General features: G+C 38.2%; 2 protein-coding genes across 2 annotated transcripts; both read right to left on the bottom strand.

The window, feature by feature from the left end:
* Positions 1–12,797: 12,797 nt before the first annotated feature.
* Positions 12,798–18,003, bottom strand: LOC145215366 (MRN complex-interacting protein-like). The gene is made up of 3 exons (XM_080084054.1): positions 17,872–18,003; positions 17,676–17,814; positions 12,798–13,213 (listed from the first exon to the last, which is right to left on the bottom strand). Exons 1-3 carry the CDS (start codon positions 18,001–18,003, stop codon positions 12,906–12,908), a joined length of 579 nt encoding a protein of 192 aa, XP_079940180.1. The 3' UTR covers positions 12,798–12,905.
* A 26-nt stretch (positions 18,004–18,029) lies between these two features.
* LOC145215364 (ranBP-type and C3HC4-type zinc finger-containing protein 1-like) lies at positions 18,030–20,504 on the bottom strand. The gene has a single exon (XM_080084052.1). It carries the CDS (start codon positions 19,877–19,879, stop codon positions 18,242–18,244), a length of 1,638 nt encoding a protein of 545 aa, XP_079940178.1. The 5' UTR covers positions 19,880–20,504; the 3' UTR covers positions 18,030–18,241.
* Positions 20,505–26,040: the final 5,536 nt, after the last annotated feature.

Genomic DNA, 26,040 nt, shown 5'->3' with positions numbered 1-26,040 from the left:
AACCTTTTATAACATACCATGTCGCTTAAGGCGCAGAATCCATCACATGGAATATAATACGACAGCATAAAGGCCCAGAATTATCCAGAATTCGACAGTTTCAAGCGCCTAAAGGTGGACGGATGAAGTCTAAAAACGACCAATTTATTTAGTGGATTTGTGTAACCTTGATACTGATCATCTTTACTGAAGTTAGAATAAAGGCCAAAAAGAATCAATAGAAAAATGTTAATTGTGTGACAAATCCTAATGTTTACCATGTGAATGTCCAAAAATTGCGTGCCATTTAAAATGCTCTGCGTGCCACTTTTGGCACGCGTACCACGTGTTGGACACCCCTGCTTTAATATATACGCTTGTTAATAAAACTTTCCGGCCTAAACGGGCTTCCCAAAAACGATTCGGGTTCGGCCGAGTTTCCTGCTGCTACTTTCGGGTCGGGCTCCAGTTTCAGGCCCATTTGCAACTCTGTGTTGTAGCTTTCTCTGTTGACAAATTTTCCGTGAGGTATTTGAGAAAAAAAAAACGATTGAGTCATCATCATCCTAATGAACATGTCTTTGTTTGATAACTTTTTTTGTATTTTCACATTTTCGTATTTATAGTGCAGCATTTTTGGGTATTTTAAGTATCTTTTGCTTTCAAAAACGCTCAGATGTGAGCAGTAATGTATAAAACTTGTTTAAGTTCAATTTGTTACTGTACCTTAAATGTGTTTTCCATTTTATTTCCCCCTTTTTACCACAGTGGTTTGTAAGGGGGCGCATGAGTGACGTCAAGTTTTTTAGTGCGGTTAAAAACAGGGTTAATGACGTCATATATACGCAAAATTTTGCATGACGTCATCATATGACCTAAACTATGTTGTGACGTAATTTCATGATTTTGTGACGTCATTAACCTATGTACGTACAATTGTACACTAGACCCCATTTTTTGATTTATACACTATTATAAAACCTCAACCCAACCCTAATAGCACTAACCGTCAGCAATTTACCCGATATTTAGCGGTTTCCGCGACGTCCCGCCCGCCCATTCAGCGTTTTAGTGTCACCCCTCAAAAAGAAAATTTAAAAAAAATATGGAAACAAGTTTACCCGCACAATACTGATACTAACTTTATCAAAACGTTAATAACAAAACCACACAAACGGTAAACGGTAAACGGACATCTGGCAAAAACCTCAACGTCTCAAAAAACGCTTAAAATAAAATAAAACACATGGGAAAAAAGCAAATTGACCAATCCATTCAGAGTACGACATAAAAATTCAACAGAACGTATCCCATGCAAGACAGCATACCGGTGTCCGGTACTTGCAAATTTATTGTATCTAAGATAGGACATAGAAAATAAACAAAGATTAAGCCAGCACTAAGCTACACACATTATAATCAGGGAGTCGAACCGCTTGTCATATGGGTTCAGGTTCGGTTCGGGTTCACTTCGTTTTGTTTTTAAGGTTTCGGGTTCGGTTCAGGTTTTAAAAAATGTATATTTTCGGGTTCGGGTTTTGTTCCGGTTTGGGCAAATTATCCGGTCCGAACCGGTTTGCGGTTTTTAAACCGGTTCAAATTTTCATTTGTTTCAATTTAAATCCATCATCTACCTGGCCTTCCCTCCAAAAGAGTTTTGACCGTGCACTGTTTTTTGGTGACACGCCCTATAAGTGTTATCTCGCATATTCTTTACTGCGTTGTTTTGACAACAATCACAAAATATGAAACCCGCTGCATTTTTACGGGTTCAGTTCCGGTTCGGGCCCAACGCCAAACAAAATATGGGGTTCAACTCCGGTTCGGGTTTTTCGAAAATCGTAATTAGCGGTTGGGGTTTGGTTCGGGTTGAATGAAATTAACCGCTCAAACCGGTTCGCGGGTTCGTGTTCAGTTCCGGTTCGACTCCCTGATTATAATGCTAAAAATCTTGTTGACTTAGTGTTCAGGTCAAGCGAAAATGCCGAACCGGAACTGAACCCGAACCCGCGAACCGGTTTGAGCGGTTAATTTCATTAAACCCGAACCGAACCCGAACCGCTAATTACGATTTTCTTAAAACCCGAACCGGAGTTGAACCCCATATTTTGTTTGGCGTTGGACCCGAACCGGAACCGAACAAAATGCATTCTGTTTTATATTTTGTGATTTTTTTCAAAATAGCGCACTTTAGAATACACGAGATAACACTTATAGGGCGTGTCAAAAATAACAGTGCACGGGCAAAATTATTTTGGAGTTTGATAAGCCCGGGTAGATGATGGGTAGAATTAAATTGAAACGACTAAATATTTGAACCGGTTTAAAAGCCGCAAACCGGTTCGGACCGGATAATTTGCCCAAACCGGAACAAAACCCGAACCCGAAAATATACATTTTTAAAAACCTGGAACGAACCCGAACCCTTAAAAACAAAACAAAGTAAACCCGAACCGAACCTGAACCCATATGACAAGCGGTTCGACTCCTTGATGTAATGTTACTGTAGTATAGGGTTAACATATTTGCGTGGGCAAAATTCCGGACGGTTTCAATAACTATCTTTGGCGACACCAAATTTTCGTTACAATGCATTATATACCATGTTGTTACACGATACCAACCCCGAAAGTGCCATTTTTCATAAAATGTCATAACTATAACAAAGAAAACAGCGCAGTTTTGTTTCTTAATAGGGTAAGTTACAAAACAGTTTTTGCAAGATCCGGTCCTTTTCAAAGAGTATTGTTAGCTTTTCAAGACGCGTAGTCGCATGAATATACGTGGTAGGGTGCATCGTACATCAAACTCAGCAAAGACAACAGTTATAATGTAAACATTTTAGTTCTCCCTTAAAAGAACTGTGAAAACTACTGTTTTGTTTTGTGATAAAATTGTGAAAACTAGGTTCACCTGCTTGGCGTTAAAATGAGTCGAATTGAGTAGAGTTTATTTCGCTCGGTGAAAAAATCGTAGTAACGCAATTGCACTAAAATATTCACCTTACCGGAGATAACTGCGCAACGTTGAGACGTTATAAAGAGCGCGACAAAGTAGAGGGTACAGTTGGTGGAGAGATGGTATAGACGCACTGCAGCTCCACCGTTATTATTTATTTGAATCTGTAGTAGGGACACAGGTTGTCCAAGTGGCCGATTTTAAAAAGTGGTGTATGTGAACAAAAACTGATTTGGTAGGCATGCATTGGTGTAAAAAGTATCTAAAAAAGTGTTGAGCTTTGCAGCAAATGTGCGGTGTAGGAGTTTGCAAATAATCTTGCGTTCGGTGCTTTTAATTCTTATTTCCTCGGGAATGCTATTCCAGGTTTTAGGACCAATATATTTCATTGATTCTTGATTTTGGATCGTTCGATAAAAGGGTTTAACACATTGGTTCTCAAACTTTTTTGATTTTTGTCATAACGGTCCATTCGCAATTTTTTCGAGCACTCGCGGTCCAAGCTAAATATATTCATAAAATTTAAAATACCGTGGCAAAAACAATACAAACATAGTGCGCGAAAAATTGCCTCTGTTTGTTACTTGAAAATGAAGTAAAGAACCACTTCTTGTTATAGAAAACTCGTTTGTCAATCTAATTTTTGTCTATACACACGCAAGATCTCATATATTACATAAGATTGTAGAAATAACTCGCGGTCCCCCTGAAATCGCGTGGCGGACCCCTAAGGGACCGCGGACCCCAGTTTGAGAACCGCTGGTTTAACAAAAGAAGACTTGGCACGCGTTTGTATATTGATACAGTTTATGTTTAGAAAATCTTTAAAAATCAAAAAGCTTTTTGATAGATAGAATATTATGTCGGGACATTAGTTACTTCTTGTAGATTCTGTGTTTAATATTAAATACACATTTTAGGAATTTGTGATTCCGGACATTTAGAGTGTTTTTAAAAATTATTTCCGGACACAGATTTTACGCCCTAATTCCGGAAACCGGACATGTCGAAGAAATTCCAGACGTCTGGTAATCATTAGCGTATTTAGGGGGGGACATCGTGCCATGCCCCCTCAAGAAATTTTGACCGGCTGTTTTATTATTGAATCTCGCAATTCCAGACAAAACTGTAAATAGCAATGTGCGCTATTTTGTTTAATGTTCGTTACGCATGGATGCTCGTCACACTTAATAAACAATGCATGCCAATCTAGGCCACTTGGCGCCCAACTACGGGTATGACGTTGCAATGTATTTTATAATAGCTTTGTTATGTCACACTCATACAAGTGAAGATAATTCACATAATGATTAAGAGGCAACGACTGTTAGAAACAACTGTGTCGAGATAGATTCAAGTAGGCTACTATTGTTTAAAATGAAGCGAGGTAATAAAATAAACGCATATTTTTTGCCAAAACGTAAAATGGCCTCGGAAAATTCAGAAACAGAAATAGCCTCGACAAGCCAGGGTAACCAATCTCCCCAGACTGTTGAGTTACTTTCGGATGCTATTTTGCCATTGATAGACCAGTTGTTGATGACAGGAAGCGATTGGAATTACTTGACAATGTTTGGTCTCCATCTGACAGTTTTGTATGGCCTTTTTCCGAACGCCAAGAAGGTGGAAAAACTCGAAAAAAATATCTTGGAAAGCAGCACATCAGCGGGTTTTACGATTGCTTTGCATTTTCACAATTAAAGAAAGGACTTTTCTGCAAGTATTGCGTTATATTTGCTCCTCACGAGATTCGCGGAGTCAAATTAAATCGATTAGTCAAACCTCCTTTGCAAAAATATACACATTTAACCGGAAAAGATGGTTATTTGACGTCTCATCTTGCGCATGGCTTTCACAGTGAATGTATACGACAAGCAACAGAACTACGCCTGCGCATAAAAAATGGGATTGGCAACGTTTCCCGACAAGCGAATTCGGTTTTTGAAACGCAGCGACAGAGAAACAGAGAGGCTCTGAAGAAAATTATTCGAGCAGTGGAACATATCGGAACACTGGGGTTGGCGTTCCGTGGCCACAGAGACAGCGGCAAATTGGCACTTGACTCAGAAAACCTTTACTCTCAAGGAAACTTTCGAGCTCTCCTTCAGCTTATGGTCCAATCTGGCGACACGGTTCTCGAACGCCATATAAATAAAGCTTCTCGCAATGCGCAGTATATTTCCCCCATTGCTCAAAATGAGCTGATTGAAGCCATCGATGTCACAATGCGTAAAGTTGTAGTGAGGGAGGTATGTGAGTCCAACTTTTTTGCAATTCTAGCGGACGAAACCACCGACTTCTCGCAGCAGGAACAACTGAGCTTGTGTCTCCGCTACGTTCACGACTTCCGCATGCGAGAGATTCCTATGTTTTGCCGTGGCACCAGATTTAACTGGAAAAGGATTGGCAAAACAGATTATTGGTATACTTCTGGACTCCGGAGTGGACATTTCTTTTATGGTGGCAGCAGCTATGTCTGGGCAACATAATGACGTGCAAAAGTATGTCCGAGCCAAATGTCCAAATTCTGTTTACGTACATTGTGCGGCACACAACCTGAATCTCTGTCTGACCAAAGCTTCAAATGTGCCACCAAAATCTGCGGCACTAGCCACTATTCAATCTACAGCCGTATTCTTTTCTGATTCTAATAAAAGGATGGTCTCTCTGCAATCGTTTATACAATCTGTTTGTCCAGAACGCGCTCACACAAGACTGCAGCAACACTGTCAGACACGATTGGTCGAAAAGCAGACTTCTGTTTTGATATTCAGAGAGCTTTACCCTGCTGCTGTCGCATCATTAGATTCTTTGACTTCGTGTCCTCGCAACGGAGGTAAAGCGCTGATGTTAATGAGAGCTATCAGTGAGTAATCATTGTTAGTTGCTCTTGAGGTTACTGCAAGAGTATTGGAAGTTACTAAACCGTTAGCAATGCTCCTCCAAACAGTCTCTTTGCATAAGGCTGCAGCATCTGTAAATAACTGCGTTGACACATTGAAGCAGATGCGAAAAGATGACACATTTCCAATGTTATTTTCGAAGGCCGGGACACGCCATGGCGGTCCTATAACCCTGCCCCGAATTATTGGACTCCAAGTTCACAGAGGAAACGCACCGGCCGATTCTCCAGCGTCGCACTACAAGCGATATGTTTTTTTACCCCTTCATTGATACTGCCATATCACAGCTTCGTGAACGGTTTAATGAACACTCTGCCAAGGCACTGTCTATGCAGTCTCTTCTTCAGAAGTTCTGTGTAAACGAACCGTTCGGGCGGATCGAAGCTGTTGTTGAAAAGTTTGGTCGCTTCCTTCCAGGACCGAAAGATGCAGTAGAAGTTGAGTTTTTGCGATGGAAAAACCACTGGAAGCGCCAAGAAGTCAAACCAACAAATATCATTGATGTGTTGAAAGCAGCAAGTGAACTGCAGACATTTCCCTGCATTTCGAAATTGCTACAAATATTTGCGACTTTTCCAGTCACAACCGCATCAAGTGAGCGTTAGATAGTGTATATTCCCTGTGTCGTATTACGTAAGAGTATATTTTCTATTTCTTCCATTCTTCATTCGTTTCCGTTAAAAAAACATACCAAGTGATATGTATACGATCGAATAGTGACTAAAACGTTCGTTACTTACAGCAACAGTAAGGGCTTCACAGGGCCTTATGCCAAACAGCATTTAGTTGATATTGCGAGTTTAGTAGGCACAACAGGTGCTAACAGAGAGGTCTGCACAGTCTACCGCCAGATAGCGCAATTGCCGCCGCAAGGTGGCGCAATATATTTCATATTAATGCCCTCCCCGTCAGATTGTAAAAATCAGACTATTTATATGACATAAATTATATTTATGTCGCAAACCGTATGTTAAAAGGTTGAAGCACAGTATACTGTAGGCCTGTTTTTTTGTGTGGTTTGTTGCAATTGTCGCCTTATAAGAAATCTGTTTTTTATCCTTACTTTGCTAATTGATTTTTTTTTTCTTTCCTATTTTTTTAAGATCGCTACATTTTCTTTGCGATAACTGCATGCCGTTTGGTCATAAACCGATAAACGCCATTGGTCACTGTTTATAAATTGTCGACCTCATTGTCTTTCACAGTACATATTGTCACTAAATAATTCTATTTGAATAAGGATATGTGTTTTGCTTAAATTGATAAGCTAATCTCTAATTTTTTTTGTAATTTTGCCTAAAATTTCTGCCTTCTCCGCAAACACCTCTTCTTATATACTGAGGTGAAACAACTTGTGGAAGCTCTAAAATCTGTGCAAGAAGTCCAAGCTAAGTCATAAACAATTCAAATAATAATTCTGATTCAGTGTCTGCTGAGCCAACTGTTTCTGCAGGTCCAACAGCTGAGATTCTGGCTGAATAAACAGGAACATCTCAAACATCAAGACGAGGGCCAAACAACTGGAGGATAGGCAGTTGGAATATTCTTGGACCTATCAAAGGCATTTGATACTATAGACCAGGGCTTCCCAAACTTTTTTGATCGCGACCCCTTTTAATCTCTTTAAATTTTCCGCGACCCTTCATGGATAATATGATAAACAATGCAAAAAATACGTTTGTTGTATTTATTGAAACGACTAATTCGAGCGAAAACTAAAAACAACCTACCGGTACTCGGAGTCTACTACTTTACACGTCTAAACACCCTTTTACATGCTTTAGCCCAGTGGTTCCCAAACTTTTTTCTTTTAAGGCGCATTTTAGAAAAAACAAAAATTATTTGGCGCACTTCGAACATTTGAATAATTTTTCAGCTGACAAAGGCACTAACTATGAGGTCATAAAGCCGCTATGCAGGTCACTTTCATAGTTAAATAGCCTAGTTGAACATCTCAGAGACGTGGAGCATGTTGGCCTAGTGGTCTAAGCACCTGGTACTACTACTCTACTTGATTGATTTTAATTTCAATATTTTTTGCGGCACACCTAATGACATCTGGCGGCACACCAGTGTGCCGCGGCGCATAGTTTGGGAACCACTGCTTTAGCCTTTAGTTTCTGTCACATTGTTTTGCAAATAGGCACTTATCAACTTGGACCAAGTTTAGGCCGTTGCAGTGCTTAGCAAACGGACATTAAACACTGCTTATAAATCGTAAATTTATTACCTATTTTTATTAGAGAAAGTTATTGCCCCACTCAATACTTAAACGTTAGTCTATAACTCTATATATCATCTTTATGTTGCATTAAAATGTCTGTGTATTTCAAAACAATTGCAATTGTTGTGTTTTTACCGACGTTTGTTCGATCTATGGCGTCACTACAAGCGCGTTTGCGCTTAGCTGGAAACGTTTTAAAACCGACGTAACTTGAACAAAAATGACATTGTGACGTTATACAAAGGTCAAGGCCGGGGGTGTGCGGCATCCCCGTACTCTACGCCAGTGTATGGGGTACTTTCTTCAAAATTGGTACAGCTCTCTGCGACCCCTCAAGTTTGTTAAGCGACCCCTTCCGGGGTCTTTCCCTCCGGAGTTTGTTAAGCGACTCCTTCCGACCCACAGTTTGGGAGCCCTGCTATAGACCACACTATATTAATGGGAAAATTAAATCATCATGGCATCAGGGGGGTTGCCTTAGACTTCTATAAGAGTTACCTCTCTAATGGAAAACATATGGTCCAACTTGGCAACGAAACATCTAATGACCTACCAATAAGTTGCGGTGTTCCCCAGGAAAGTAACCTTCGCCCATTACTATTTTTAATGTACATTAATGATCTGCCCAATAGTATATCATGTTTGCTGATGATACAACCCACCTTTTTGCAAATAGATATACAGAGTTGTTGTTTAATACGGTAAACTTACAACTTCTAAAAATAAATGAATGCCTAAAGTATCACTTAATGATGTAAAAAAAACATAACAACATAAAATATTAACAAACGAGTTTAAACTTGAGTGTGCATTGTATTTATAAAATTACCAAAATGGTAGATTACCTCAGGCATTTGACCATTTCTTTCAACGAAAAACGGTAACCAATGGTGTAAGTACTCGACAAACTGAAAGTGATTATACCATACCTTTTTGCAGCAGCAGTTTTATACAACAATCCATTAAGTATACAGGTACTAAATTCTGGACAGACCTTAAATTTGATGTTGTTCCCACCTCGAAATAATTATTTACAAAACAAGTAAAAAAATACTCCTGGAATAGGCTATAATAGCAGCCAGACAGCACCTAGACTTATTATCTTAGTTTGGCAATTCACATATCACTCTTAACCTATTGCTTTTTCAGATGTCCCCGGTGTTTTTTTCCTCTGTTGGCTGTGATGAGTTTTTTGGTGGACACGGTCAAGAAACCATCTGAGAGCATGTGTTTTCATGCTGTGCACATTCACTAAACTGCATGTCTCACCACTATTGTACATTTGTCAACCATCACTGTTAATTGGCAAAATTTCGCCACACTGGTTTTGCATATGTTTTTTTTAATGTCGCACAAGTTATCTTACTGGTGGCGTGAGTTGAACATTTGATTCACCAGCAACTATTACTGTTTTCACTGGTCATGGTTTTACTCATGACCAAGCACATTATTATTACACTGCTGTGGAGCATGTTCACTTAAAACCACTGTACTTTGGAGTGATTTGTAGTGTATGCACCTGCTAAAAAAGTCCCTGTGTTGTATCAAAAAACAAACAGTTACAACATTCGCAGTTCGCACACGATCAACTATACAAAGTGTCACGGAACGGAATAGCTGAGCTGATGGTGTTACTCCTACTCTTATATTCCGCGAACCTTTGGACCCTTTTTCAGTTTTTTTGTTTAATTGCTTTTTCTGTGTCGTTTTTTCCTCTTTTTTTGATGTTTTACGACTATCGTCACTATGTTTGTGTTGCACCCTTTCTTCTGGCGCCGGAAACTATGCAACAGGGTTTCTTTTTCTGTTGAACCCCACCCTCTTTCCCTAACACGGGTGGTTATCTTTTAGGTCGCAACCTGACTTGTTCCACCAACGTTGTTCCGGCTTGGTGAATATTTTAGCGCAGTTGTGCTGATACGATTTGTATCACCGGCGAAATGAACTCAACTCAACTAACATGCATTTACGATGCAAATACCAGCTGCATGTAGGGGAGAGTGGGGTGGGTTGTTACAAAATTTGTTTCGCTGCAATTTTGGGGTTAAATTATTATTCAGATCATCCTGATTTTTTGTATGAAGTTTGATATGCCCCCAAGTCTAGTAAACATGTTACCAACAAAATTAATTGGTACTTGTAAAAAAAATTATTTCATGTTTTCTGGTTGATGCTCTGTTGTAACAACTCACCCCATGGTGGGGGTAAGTTGTTACAAAACTTTAGGAAGGCTTCCACATCCACAAATATGACAATTTCTATTTCTTTTATTGTGTGTTGTGTAACATAAATATAATAAAACCACTTTTACTCATCTTAACTATTTATTTTAAGTTATAATCAATTTATACAATTTTATTCATCGCGATTCAGAAATTCCAATCCAAATTTGCTAAATTGGTGACATCATTGTTTCTGAAGTGAACAAAACAGTTGTTTAGAGTCCAAAAGTAAACTTTTTGAAATGGTAGCAATATCAAGTATCTTGTTTTGCACCAATATTTTAGTTTCTTTCATAAAATAGAAGTCACATCACAAGCTTATGTACAATGTGAGTATTGTAATATCAAGTATCATTGTATGTCACAAATCATGTTGTTTATTAAAATAACAAAACAGATCAAAAGGTTTATAGAATGAACACAACACAGTTTACAATCAAATTCATTTTTAAAGTACTTTATGTCAATGAATTCACAAACTTTAACTTTTGACATAACTTTAACCATGGAATGAATGACATCCTATAGTCCTTACAGTTTCTTGTCCTCGATATAGTAGTAAGTTCTCAAACTTGGTCCAAAACCTGGATTTTACACACATATATAATTAACTTTTAAAAAAATTATGAGCTTGCAACAACAACATATTGTCACTAAATAACATTTTAAGCACATTATTTATTAACAAAAGTTAAGTATTACCTTTCTCAGGGCCAGATGATAATCATTGTTTCAGATGTGGGACACCTTGTAACAACTCACCCCACCAGCATGGTGCAACTTAAACCAAATTGGACTTAAAATTAGCTAAAGTTTGCAACTTTATTTTTGTACAAGGCGCTAACATACCACTATCACTTGACAAAAAAACTTGCTTTATAGAATTTATTAAATTGTGCGCTTTAGGAGAGTCGATTTAGCTTAAGTCCAAAAATTTACTTTACACACCTCAAAATAGCAAAATTTGAGAAGTCAGCGAATACCCGCACAAATTTAACCAAATTTTGTCACGCTGGCCGTCCCGGATGTACCAACCGACATGCGTAATTCCAGCGGTTTTATAAAAACATAGCCGAAGTTATTCGCGTTGTAACAACCCGCCCCTGTAACAACTTACCCCACTCTCCCCTACACAATTGCATAGCTGCACCTCAAGCGAATTTATGAAGTATAAACAAGATAGCTAATTCCGTTTTTTATTAGGATGTTTAATTACCTTGTTTGTTTGCATGTTAAATAAGCGGGGAACTTTTTACTCTTACCTTTCTAGCAACCTAAAATCCGTCAGTGGGAAATTTCTGTGCGGACCCTCTTTCCGTGATGCCATCCTTGATTTGCCTACAGCTATCTGGGACGAGTGGTCACCCAACTATAATCTGATATCAGATACCCCGGTCTTGGTTGGCTTAGCGAAGGCTAAACGGGCTTGTACTGACGACAGTAGAAAAGTTGTACATCATAATTAAAGTATTTTTTAGCACGTACATTAAACCGTGACCCATCAACACCTTCAGAGCGAAGGTAGCCTAATGTAAACGCACAACAATCGCTATTGGAACTTTCATTCATTTTCTGTCCGATTTTTAGATAAATACTGTCCGAATCTAGTTGACGTTACATGGCAACCCTGACCTTAACCTAAAGGCAAAACAGGTGTAAAAAAATCTTTGGTTAAATCCCAGTCTCACCTTTGGTTTTTATATTTGTCAGGTGTGTATGTTTCCCAAGTTGTTGGAATTGCCGCAATAAGGCACTGGCAGTTTGCATGGTTTTGATTGTTGTTTATCAGTTTGTAATTTTCGCAAACGCTTTCGAAGCTGCGATAGTCTAAGTTGTTGTCTATAATTTGTTGGTACTTTAGTATACCAGCGTTTATAAAACTTTCGAAGGCGATGGGTTTCCGTTTGAATATTACTTTGTTGTTTAACCAGATACCGTAGTTATAAACTGTGTTCTGCTGCCAAAGTTGGGTTACACATTCTTTCCATAGGTCAATCGATGACCAGAATGTCGAGAGGGGAGTTAGTTTAGTGACCTCTTTGTGCGAGAGTTTTAAATTGGTGGCTGCAATGCAGATCATGGCGTTTAGTGAAGTAATACTAGTTTCAATTGTTTTCCAATAAGAATCATAGTTAGGATCAAATAGTTTCCGTATCCAGGAGAAAGAAGTGATTTTGCATAGGCTTCTAGGTCTATCATTTCCACGCCACCGTCCTCTATTCTACAGTACAATATTTTCTTGCCGACTCTCTCCCAGTTTTGCGATGTAACATTAGGTAAAAGGCACCCTTTCAGTTTCGGTTGAACTTTTACTAAAAAATCATAAGCTAAAGAATTGCCTCTCTTTACTGAAACTTTTCTTAAAAACCAATGGTATGTTTCAAATCACAAACTCAAATTCTGATACATCCCTTTTGCAAAGAGTCACTGGAAAACATGTGCCTAAAACTGACCATAGAATTGCAAAACATCACAGTGATGCTACTTGTTTTGTTACTAATTAGATAAAAATATCTCACCAATTGTGCATTTATTTGTAAATACAATAAGAGGGTAAAACAGCAAAGTGAAAACAAACAAAAGAATAAAGTGTCAAAACCGAATAAGCCACTAATCGCCTCACTCACTTGATGAACTTGAAACAGCATATGCCAACCACCGTGATGCATTGCTACCTCCATCTACATGTTCATGAAACCTTTTTCTTGTTAAAAGTGACGCGGTTTGCTTGTATACAGAGTTTTCTTTGTTACTAGACTGATTATTTTTTTGAGAAAAAACAGTTTTGCTTTTAATTGAGGGTTGGTTGTCCTTTAATTTTCCTGTTTGGGTAGGTTGTGTTTGGGTCAATTCATTGTCCCCAGAATCTGAATTTTTAGGAGTAGAATCGGCTACAAACATAGCCCATTTGGATGCAGAAAGAGCTCCTACATAAATGTTTTTATTTTAACACAAAATACCAAAATAAAATAAAAAACAGAAAACAACATGCTACCAATGTGTTTCAATGATGTTTTGATGGGGGTCGCAAACTACCCAGTGCAAAGGTCACTCAAAGAAAAAAACACTGTGAAACTTTTTTTCCATATTTTTATTACTTTAAGGCAGTGGTTCTCAAACTTTTTTTGTTGCGACGCCCCTGGACAAGTTTTTCTGGACTTGCGACGCACCAGTAAATAAATGTTAATGAGGAAACTTATTTTTAAAGTTGGGTTTATTGATACAACAATAAAAAGTTACGAAACGGAACTATTCTGCGACGCCCTTGGAAAATTGAAGCGACGCACCAGGGCGTCGCGACGCACAGTTTGAGAACCACTGCTTTAAGGTATAACCGAAGGATAATGCAATAAAATTAATGTAGAATAGGTAAAGGATGTCGAACTCTGCATCCCATCACCACCGACTCTTGGCATTTTTATCATGCCAACTTTAAAACCTGTTTTCACTCCTGACCCCATGCAAACTTACGAATCTGACTCATAAGGTAAACAGCAAAACCTCAAAACGAAAGAAGCAAAAAAAACCTAGAACGGTGGCTTTAGGGCTGTTATCAAACAAATAATTATTTGAAAAATTATTAAATAATTTTTACACATTTTAAATAATCAAATAATTTTTTCCTATGCAGTGAACCTCGATGTATGTGCAAAATCAATTTACTTGAACAGATTGGTGACATTTTTTATGAAATTGTGCTTACACAGAAGCACTCCAACATATGTTTTCAGCCTTATATTAATGTCCATTAACCCATTCCCCCAAAAATGTTGGACAAAAAAGCATGACAATTTACTATCCATTCCGGTATTAGTTACACCCAGGGATAATTAAAGTTATTTAAGCAAGTGAATAAAATGTTATAGATCACAATTCAATTCAGCAAGTATCCAAGAAAAAGCTGTTGAAATAAAGTAAAAAAATACGCACAGAAATACATATGGTTTTGCCAAATTACGGAGAGTAACTGAAGCATGTCTCTATACTAACTTATTATTTTAAACAGAAATAAAGATGTAGCCTATATTTAATGACTAAGAGCTTACAAAATTCGTCCAGTTATTTCAACTATCCTTATTTGATAACTAGAACAGTGGTTTTTCTATATATTGCCAGTCTATTTATACTACATCACATTTAACGATGTATCACATATACCATTTACTATATTTATAATGGATATATATTTGCCACCTACATTTCATTGGGTCCCTATCTTTTTCCTGGCACTTTATAACATAATTGTTTATGCAAGCATAATCTAATGGGTCCCCACACATGTGCATATGGATTTTGGTAACAGTTGAATTCGTAACAGGATGAATGGCGCATGTATATGCTAGGTAAGAATTTGAATTGCACAGATGACATTTGTTGTATTAAAAAACTTGTGTAGGAGATTTTTTATAAATCAATGACAACTAATTTCACCAAATATTATAGAGGGGCAACATTTTTTCCCGTGGCTGGGGTCAATGCAAAGCTCCAGGCAACAGAGGTTAGCGTCGATTTTTCACGGTTTCATTTCCGTCAGCGATCATTGTCTTGCGGCGTGCGAATGTTGTTAGATAAAGATATGGCGCCGATCGCTGCAGGAGGGGCCTGCCGTTAACCGCCATAAGATGCAAAACTGCGTGATACAACAATTGCATAACTAACGTTTTTAAATGATCTACAAACATATCTTAATTGCACAGTGCAAAAAAGACTGCCTGATAGCACGTTCAGTTATGCGCGAGGCCGAGATAATCGCTTTTCAGGGGGCAGGTTTGCGCTTTTCGCGCCCAATTGGGCTTTTTTCGACATGGAGTTGCACGTTGTTTTCACGAGGTGGAAAATGGATGAGTCCAACTATTTAAACTTTTAACAAAGTTTCAACATTTTTTTCCTTAATAGCCCTTTGTTTGTTAAATTATGATTTTTAATCCACACATAGCGTTCCCTGGCGCCGTTAAGTTTCTACATGACAACAATACGATTTCTTAGCTGGGCTTTTTATGTCCAAAACCTGTTCTGAAACAGTTTTATTAACGCTTTCAGTTTAAGAAGTCACATTACACAGTTGTAACAAATCGTGCTGCGTTGTCGCTCTGCATTTCGAAACACGAATAAGTTGACCTACATTAACGTTTACAGCGCAATATTACTAACATCGTAACATCTTAATTTCAACCAAGGAGAAAATGGTCAAGTGACGACTGCGTTCATGCGTGAAGCAGAGGCATTTTTTCCATGCACCACTATCGTCAATCACTCCCATTGCGTCAGCTGTGCACTGAGCGAGCACAAATTTGACAAAAGACAGCATGTAAAAACATATTTGGGGCTGTAAGAGTAATTACTGAGCCAATTGCACTGAAACAGCCAACAAGGACCACCCTATCCACAGCTGTTTAAAATTTCAGCAGGTTAAGTCTTGTATTTCTGATCTCATTAACATGTGAACAAACAATTAAACACAAATTTTCCTAGAAAGCCTTCTGTTGTTTTAGACCAGTGGTTCCCAACCAGGGCCCATGGCCCCCCAGGGGGGCCACGAGCTGTGTTCTGGGGGGCCACGGGTGTAGATTCATCAGAAACACCCACTAAAAGCCTTTTTCTTTTTAACATTATTCCCTAATTTAATCGACTATTTCACATACTATTTGTGTATAGTGAGGTTTTCACAATTACAGATTCTTATTTACGCTATTGGACCTGTTTGAAGCCTAAATTAGTACCAAATTTCAACACGAGATTGCCATTTACATTTTTAGGGGGGCCACAGGTCCTACAGGGTTACTTGAGGGGGGCCACGAAGCCCAAAAGTTACTTTTAGGGGGCCACGGTCCACGAAAGGTTGGGAACCACTGTTTTAGACACTATAAATTAAAAAGTCATTTGCTACGAAGGTATACAGTTTCGCAAAAACAATCGTTTAATCACCTTTTGACACCGTTTTTAACACCATGCAGTCCTTAGTGTTCAACAAAACCGTTTTACCTAATTTATACCTGACTTAAGTATTGATTCTTAAATTGATTTGTCAAAAATAGAGAAGCTACGTTATGACGAAAAATTCCATGTTGTAATGCCTACAAGTTGACCTTTAGTGACCCGTGGTTATGCGGCGGCCAAGCTGACAACGAGAATTTAAAGACCATATATCGCAACTTTTGAAAAAGTTGAGTTTACACCTTGATGTTGCTTGACATATACAGAACTGAAACAAGTTTATCGAATTTAAATCACATCGCAGGTGTGAAACCTTCAACAAAGCTGAAAATACGCATGATAACCTAATAAAACAACACCTCATTGCTGCACAAAAAACAGCTGATTTCAAATCGCCCATATGACTGTCTCGTAAAACGTTTGTCCGGACGTCAAGCTGAGCACTCCCGCTTTGCCGCCTTAATCGTAAACCCGTGAATTACTCCCTTGGGACGTATATCTGACCGAAAGTGTACACATATTATGGGCTGTAAAGGTAACTGGCAAAATTTTAAATACTAAATGAATACCCTGTTCAAACAATTGTTAAAATTTTCGAAAATTTCAGCACCATAGGGTGCATTTCTGGCCTAAAACTAAAACCGAATATTTCGGGGTTTAAAGGGTGAAAAAATGGATGAATCCAATAAAAAGTTACAAAATTCTTTAAAAACCTTACATGTCACCAACCACATAGCATGAAACTCTCAGATTATGTGTTATAGTCAGTACAGTCGTTTTAAAAAAATCGTTTTGGGGGCCTGTGGGTGAACTACTGGGTCATCCGGGGTCAAACTTTAGGAGGATCAAATTTGGATCAATGACTAACATCTGTACAAATTTGAAAAAAATTAAAGCACTCTTTCTTGACCAAACACGTTTAATAAACCAGCGTAAGACAGAAATGAATATTGTGGGGTTTAGGGGTGAAAATGGGTAAATCATTTTTAAGGTACAAAATTCTTTAAAATACCTCACATTGCACCAAACAACAAAGCATGAAACTTCTACATTAAGTACTTTGGTCAGTACAGCTGTTTTAAAAATTTCACGTTTTGGGGGGCTGTGGGTGAACCGAGCGATCAAACGGGGTCAAAATTCACATGGACTATCTTTAGACCAATATCTATAATGTGTGTAAATTTGAAAAAGTTTGAACCATTCTTTCTTGACCAAAATGTGGGAACAAATCTGCGTTAGAAAGAAAAAAAGAAATAAGAAAAAAAATATACAGACAAAAACAATATTCAGGGAAGGGGACCCATAATAAACTAATACAGCAAAATCAAAATGTAGAACTGTGCTGGAGTTCCAATTTTGTAAACTCTGTTTAGCTTTGCTTTTAAGTTTTGCAAATGGTGAGGACTGTAAAACGAATCCCTGCGTTTCTTATGAAAATTTTAATAAAACCATTACCTGGTTCATTTGCTCTTTCACTTTCCAGTTTAGGGCTTTTATGTTTAGTTGAACTGCCACACATTAGATTGTGTTCATCAATTTCAGCCCGGAGCATGTTGGCTTTTTGTACATGTTGTCGGCAATTAGCTCCGCTGCCCTGGAATCAGGCAAAGTTTTAGTCACTACTTTATATTAATACATATAGTTTGTGTACCTCAAAATAAATTTTTTGATATGATTGTTTTCGCTTGCATATTTTACATGACCATTTTTTTGATTTGGATGTCAAATGAACTTGAAAAATCTTACATTCGTAACATCTTAATGAACAAAACTGTTGTGGCATTTAGCTCGGTTATCAAAAATTCATAACTTCTGAATGAAACACATACAATGAGTCAGAGTTTTAAAAAAGCATCAAGAAATAAAATTATTAGATTATGCACAGATAAGACAAAATTTTGCATTAAACAGCCTATGTTGATTTCCTTGAACAGCCTAATGTTGATTTCTGACTTTACGTAAGTGCATGGTACTATTTTACAACATAAAATGCATCTAGCCCCCAACAAAATACAACGAAATTAATGGCAGTTTATACATTCTGGGTGGCATTTTTTGCCATTTTCTCTGCAATGGCATCCCCCACTTGTATCTCCATGGCCATCAGGCCCCCAACGTGGGCCTTTGGTAACCCAGCATATTTCAGTTTTACACATAGTACACTTGACCCAGTCACAGCCACCTTTTCGCATGATTATAATGTTGCATTGTGGACAATGTATTGCCTCTTTAAGTTTTAGCATTCGTTCCAGCATTGCATGGGTTTGTTTTGCTTTTTTGTCTTTTCCTGACTTGCGATGTAACTCGCTTTGATATTCTTTACAATCTTGTGGATGATGAATGGCTTGACAAGTGAGGCAGTTTCGAGCTTGACACACAGGACATACAAAAACATTAACTCCATCATCATATTCACACCATCCAATGCAGTCTGGGGTCTTGCAATGTGCACTAGAAGCCGACAGTTGTTCAGCTGATGACAAACTTCTTCGAAGATAACTTTCATACTGCTCATCAGTAAGCAATGCTTTAACTTCTCTATCTCTTATGTATGAGCCACATACATAACTATCATCACCATGTGGGCATTTAACTCTTGCATCACTGCTTACAAGGATGTGCCCTCGAAGACAATCCTTACAAAATACATGCAAACAGTCTTGTAAGGTTACTGCATCCCCAGGATCTGTGGTAGTAAGGCAAATAAGACATTCCACTGATTCACTACTAAAAACAATACTATGTTTGGTTGCATCAATGTGAGAAGAATAGTTTCTTTGTCTCTTTACTTCCTGCTTCTGTTGCTTTTCAGATATTGCCAATTTTGTAAGTTGATCTGCTTTTTGTTCTTGTTCCATTCTGTTTTTTTCCGCTTCTGACAGCACAAAGTTCCTTGGAATTTCGTAGTCCATTGGTCTTGGGGTGGAACACATTTCACAACCTGGACGGGTTGGTAAATTGATGTAAGTGCAGATTGGGCATTCCCAACCAGTAACTGATGATGGCATCTCATAGTTACCACTTGTTGATGATTCTGGTTGAAAACTAACAGAACTTTGTGGTATGCTATACCAGGAAGCTGCAAGATGATTTGAACTTTCACTTAAAGAAGGAACTTGATCACTATTATTAGACGTTATAGACAAATTTTGGGCCCCTGTTACAAACTCTCCCATTGAAACTGTATCCATTCCTTGCATTGAAGAATCAAATACTTCATTTGCAGGAGATTTATGTTGGTGCTTTTGGTAAACATAAACATACAAAATTGTGTTCGGTCTTGAAATCCCACAGTCATGTAAAGTCAGATGATCTTTTGCTATTTTATGACCATAAATCACGTTTTGGCAATCAACTGGACATATTAGATTTGAAAATTGTTTTTCAATTTCTTGTTTTGTTGTCCATATGGTCCAGTTTGGGTTACACACAAATGGTAATGGACCATGTTCTGAAAATCGCTTTTCTATGTACAGATCTATTTCAATCTGCATTTTTGGGGGTAAGCTTGTTAAAGCAACATCAATGTTTTTTAGAACAGTACTTTTTAGAAAAGTTTCTTTGTTTTCAATGTTTTTCAATGCACTTGGATTTTGCTCTGCAACATCTTTGCGAAACTTAATGCATCTAGTAAGTATCTCATTAAGGGATTCTGCCATGGTACTTAACTTATTGTAAATTCTCAACAGAGAACCTGATAAATAAAAATGAGTTTTAAAAATTAGTCATAGACCACAAACGCGAACACAATTTTAAAATTTTGTCACAAACACTGCATAAACTGCTCAGGTTTAGTACTTCTGAAGTATATTAAAAACTAACAAATCTGAAACACATTTTGCCCCAATCTGCAGAACCAACTTGCATGTGTGAGTGCATGACCCTTTATGTTCGCATTACAAGACCAACTTCAGCGGGCACAAAGCAATAGTATCATTGCACAAAGCAAGCAATAGAGGTCAAGGCAAGATAATTAAATGTTGAGGCTAAATTTCTGCATGCAATCCAAAAAAAATGATGGCAAAAAATGCCATACTCTGCAGACTGGCTTCTGCCTCTGAGTTCTGTTGTTCTGAGTTGAGTTCTGCACTTTGGCAAAGGTGGCGATTGAGAAACAAATTTCCCAACGAAACCCACCCCTGGCTGGGGCCTCGTCAGTAGTAGTACTGTTTTGTTGTTTCCAGGCATACCACAGTAACCACACTATTTTATATCAGCAAGTGTCAACAAAACTGTTTAGCTGCCAGCAATCGTGCTGAAATTTCAAATAACGTTAAGTATCATCTTTATCCTAAATAAAACGTTATTACTACCATGCGTACGAGTACCAGAGTAAAGCTATACTACAGCTGATAAGATCGGGGAATCGGGAATACCTCGGAGACGGGGATAGATCGGAGTCGGATATTGCCTATGACGTCACGTTAAAGTATTGTGATGTCATATATGCCACCGTAACAAAGTAGCATGGTGTTTGGCATAGTGTTGCCATACGTCAGGATTTTCCCTGACATGTCAGGGAATTTAGTGTTTAAATCTGCGTCAGGGAGAAATGGTAAAATGTACTTAAAAGTCAGGAATTTAAGAGAACAAAATATATGCTATGGAATTAATGTACCAACGGAAAAAGTTTCTAGTAGTTAGCTATAACCGCGTAAGATGTAAACTGGCGGCGCGCATGTTAACGCACAAGCTAACCGTTTCGTTTTGCAGTGCGTGTGCTCGCAACAATTGTTACTAGTTGTCTAACAAACAATACGCGTTAAATACAGAAATAAAAATCTGCGTCTCAAGAAAAGACAGCATTCGATGCTACGTGGGAAGTTTCTTTTGCTTTAACTGTGTATCTAATATGCAAGGAACTAACTATCCACAAAAAGTCGAGTTTAAAGAGCTCTTCTGGCAAATGTGATTTTATTCCGACGTTTCGACGTCCTATACAGGTCGTCTTCATCAGGGTAAATAACACTGAATGCGACTAGTACAGTGCACGATAAACAAAGGAAAAAAAGAAGAACAAAAAGTCGAATGTCGTGGGACAGAAAAACGTTTTCACAGTGGCATTTTATTTGAAATGTATAAAGGTGACAATCAGAGTATCGTATCTAACGTTTTCTCGTGTCGCCGTCCGTGGGACTTTCGAATATTCCAAATGTATTCCGTAATAGAAGTGTTTGGATCGCAAAATGATTAACGCAGCGGTTCTCAAACTAGGAAAACTAGGAGTCGTTTAGGGGTCCGCGAGGCAATTTTGCGGGGACCGCGAAAAGGTGGAAGTAATTCTATATTCTTATTTGGCGTCAGTTTGTGCAACTGAATAAGTTTAAATCAAAGTGAAAGTGAGAATCGACCGTCTCCATTGCTAAACAATAGGCTTTATTGCATGACAACTAACAAAAATGCAATTGTTTGCGCACAACTGTAATGTTTTTGTCTTGTCTGTGATGTCAGATTTGGATCATTGTTATTCGCAATTTTGCATAACTAGCTAAAATCCTGCAATCAACTTTCGTTTTTTCTGAAATACACATTCCAGCTAAAAAAAAACGCGAGCCCTCGAAATAATGGCAAAGGGACCGAGCGTTTAGAAAAAATAATGAAAAAGTTTGGGAATCACTGGATTAACGCAACTGAGATAAATTTTGTCAGGGATTGTGCATCATAAAATATGGCAACCCTAGTTTGGCATCGTGTCTGGTTGTGCCGATAAGTAATAGTTAAAAGTTAAAACAGTTGTTTTTACGCCATAAGTACATTTTAAATGTTTGTTCGTAAGGTTATAATTTTTTTGTAGTTAGCCGAAAGTAAACTTTATTGGGGTAACAGGCGTAGCTTGGAAGCGACTCTTCAACAAGCATACTTTGATTTGGAGCTGCAGATAACCTGGCAGCTATGTCACCACGACTGTGGGGTTACGAAGTATCCCTGTTGCAATTTAACTTTATACTTACAATAGATCAAATCACAGAAAATGTGACTAGTACATGTAAGAAAATTCAGCGGGAAAACTGCTAAATCTGTCGCTTTGTTTTTTTGTTTTACGAAAACAAATGCATTTCGCTTTTATAAGCATCATCAGTGTCTGAAAACAATATAAAAACATTATTTACATTATTCGAGCAGAATTGGTTTGTCTATACATGATGTAGCCCAACGTTACAACCCAAGTTCTCTGTGCCGTTGATTTGTAACACAAAGAAAAACTTATCCCCGACAAATCGAAGTGTATTTGAATCTATTTTGCCAAAAAATGTGGCAACTTATTCTCGAATACTTGAATCTTGTTCAGAGGTAACCGACAATTCGAATTGTATTGGTAACAGGTAATCATCTATTCGATTTTACGAATTGTTACGTTGTCAAAGGTCGACAACGCTTCGAAATGTAAACGTAAAAAATTGTCGTGTATTAAGTGAATTCTTAAGTGGGTATAGGAATTCGAATTGTATTAGAATGAAATCACTTGTTAAGCTTTTGTATTCATAAATTGTTGATTCACATGTTAACATCAACTATTCGAATTTTAATCATGCATCAAAATAAAATAAATATTTGAAACACTACAGAATGTCGATGACAAACGTGTATTTGAATGCATTCGAATACGAACGAAGAACTGTCCCACGTCTGACCATCATGTTAACTTTCCAGTACGCGCGTCGCTAGATGGCAATGTTGAATTGCACTATCTGATATTGTGTTTTTGCAATTTATATCGTTCGAATGTTCCTCGGCAGGCGCAACGTACTACACCCGGCGGGCCGGATCATCTAGCTTCCTACCGTATTTTAGGTTTGACATAATGTACAAAATACTTGATAAAATTTCTTTGTTGGGCTTATGAAGCGTTACAGCATGCTTAGACCAGCAGAGTGAGTTAACTACAAAAATAATTTACTCGTTCTCGCAACGACATGTGGCATAAATTTCATCCAGTTTCACAAACGCATGGGTGATCCAAGGGTAGTTTGTTACATCAGAGGCAAAACTAAACAATATTAATTGTACGCGAACAACTGGTTATTACTGTTTATGGAATAAGCAAGAATTACTCGGTAGAAGATACGCCAATATATTACATAATTTAACAATACAACAACCACACCATTTAGCATTTAAAACCATAAGCTTTAGGTGTCCCGACGAAATCGCCACGCGGGTTCAAATTTTGAGAAAGAATCCCTTTTTGTTATGACAAAACGAGCAGGAAAAATACGTTTAGGCGATTTATGTGCAACGCATCCGGCAAGTTTTGCAATTCTAAAAAATTATCTGGGCCCATACAATGTTTTTTGTGTATACAATGTAATTTATTTTAAAGTACACCCACATCGGTTTATCTTTCTGAACATCGTACACTACGTTTTTTTTCTATACCACTAAAAATTGTTAACATAAAAATTCCAAAAAGCTGATCAATGTTTTGATTATTTCGGCCTTAAAAATGCCGTTGTCGTTGATTTTGCATCTTTAAAAATAATTCTCTGTGACAGTTTTTTGTATTTCGTAAATAGTTAGGTACAGCGATGTTACATTAGGTGAGCTCTCTGTCCATAACATGCCATAGCTGACTGTTTCGGCAACAGCGCACATTAAATTTTAAGGCGAAATTGGTTTTGAAAGTATTTTGATCATTGGCGCCTGTCACTTACTTTGTCGATAAAAAGAGTAAAACTGTAGGATATCCATTAAATAAAAAGTTCACGTTTAGCAAAACACGCGCCACACAGAACCGCCGTAGTAAAACCTGAAAAAGGCATATAGACGGAGGCGATGGGCGCTTTTTCCGTTCTGAATCCAGTTAAGTAGGGCTCGTTGTCAATGCGAGCTTAGTTCAAGAATGTACGAAGCGACTGATGTCATGAGTTATCTGTATCATTGCAACTGTGTGGTTAGCGGTTACTTCTTGTGAAGACCGCTAGTGGCAAATCTCGCTGAAAAGTGATTCGTGCACATTTCTAAGTGCAATTTATTGCAATGAAATCAAAGTAAATAAAGGTTTTGATGCAAAACTTGACGTAAGCAGTTGTTGGTTGTATAGAGCTTAAGCAAATTTGTATGCTGAACACTATTTTTGAGGTAATATAGTGCGACAAACTTGGATGATTTAATAGTACAGTTATTCGTATGTTGTGTTGACGTTCCAGATAAACGATATATTTAAATGCGCGGTGAAATTTCCACTGGCATAATTTCGACCTTACGTCGACCAAGTGAATCAGTCTCCAACTCTTTGCAAAAACCGGTGGTCGTAAAAATAAAGATATGCGTTGCTGCAATGGTGGACAATGTTAATAGCCACGCCGCAAAATCTGTTTTTGAAAAAATAGACATATCTCGAAGTAGAGGAATAACGACAGAACAACGGCTGGAATAGGACGTCTAGGTGTAAAACTTGAATGCCCGGTTACCTATGTAGAAATGTAATCAGCTTTATCACACATGAACATCAAACATCGGAGAATTTGAAAAGTCGAGAGAGTGGCGTAACATTTCAGTTTGACAGCGTGAGCGAGTAATATTTCACTGGCGACGAAAACAGGGTATGGCCACGGAATCGCTTGAGATCAAAATTTTAACAAGCTATCAGCGCAGGCATTCCGTCGCCAAGCCGTGCTCTAGGCGCCACCACATCTCGATCTTACCAAGCGATTTGAGCTCAAACAGCTTCTTACTTTTATAAAGTTCCCCATTAATTCTGTTTAGTCGTTTACTGCACATCTGAAATTTACGGTAAAATACTGTTGAACGCCCAACACAAACTCCACGTTTTGTTCGGTTTTGATCTCTGTTTTTATGTACGATTTCATGTCACACACCACATCGGAAACTTCGAACGATACCGACACTATAGTTAACCAGTTTTTTTTAAAAAAAGGTCGGTCTTAATCAATTCTCTTTGTTAACATTGTATAGAGAACGGACGCCAGGCTCGTGTCTTTAATATCAATGGTACGTCTCGATCTCACTGGCGACAGCGCTTAGGTATTGAAGACGCCTGTCAGCCTAAGACGAAAGAGGCGCGTGTCTAACCCCTTTCATTCGTTTGTTTTTCGAGCGCCACCAGGGCTATTGTTGTTAGTGGTGTGGAGATAGTCAGTAAACGATCGAAAGCATGTTGATTGAAGAAGTGGTCTTGTGCGAAATATCTCGAACAAACTTTGCGGTAGCGTTTAATGATAATAGGATTTATTCAGTGTCTTGTTTTTGTTTTCAGAGTATTTATTTCAATTAATTTGGTGAGTAAAAGTTTTTTTGCACGAAAAGGAAAAATGACTGCGCTTCGTAGCAGTGGATCTAAACAGTATTCAGTGTGCAGCAATATGAAATCCAATTGCGGACGACCAGTCCGCATTCGTTTGTCGACAACCTTGCTCATAATTAGTCTCATCACAATTGCATCGTTTGTGCAACAAACAACAGCCAGAAAGGCTGGTCGACCGAAAGGCTCCACACCGAGACAGGAGGCTGGTACTAATGCCGGCGCCAATTCGAGGGGTGGAAATCCCGCCACTTCGACGAAAACTGCCCGAGAGCGCTCCAGGTCCGACAAACCAAGCGTTTTAAAGACCTATCAAAGGGCGAAGTTTCTCACTGAAAAGCAATATTTGAAGAAAGATTGGTGCAAATCGCGACCGGTCCGGCAGCATATTACGACGAAAACAGGTTGCAAAGGCGAGTTAATAAATCACTTCTGTTATGGACAATGCAATTCATTTTACATTCCAAAAGACATCGAGTACGACGGAAGCGAGGGCGTAATTGAACCACAGTATTTTAAATCTTGCTCGTTTTGTAAACCAAAAAGTGAAGAGATTGT

The sequence above is a fragment of the Phallusia mammillata genome, chromosome 2, assembly GCF_965637545.1.
Source record: "Phallusia mammillata chromosome 2, kaPhaMamm4.hap1.1, whole genome shotgun sequence".
Classification (NCBI taxonomy): Eukaryota; Metazoa; Chordata; class Ascidiacea; order Phlebobranchia; family Ascidiidae; genus Phallusia; species Phallusia mammillata.
Note: the sequence above shows the minus strand (reverse complement) of the source record. Positions and strands in the feature narration are given on the sequence as shown.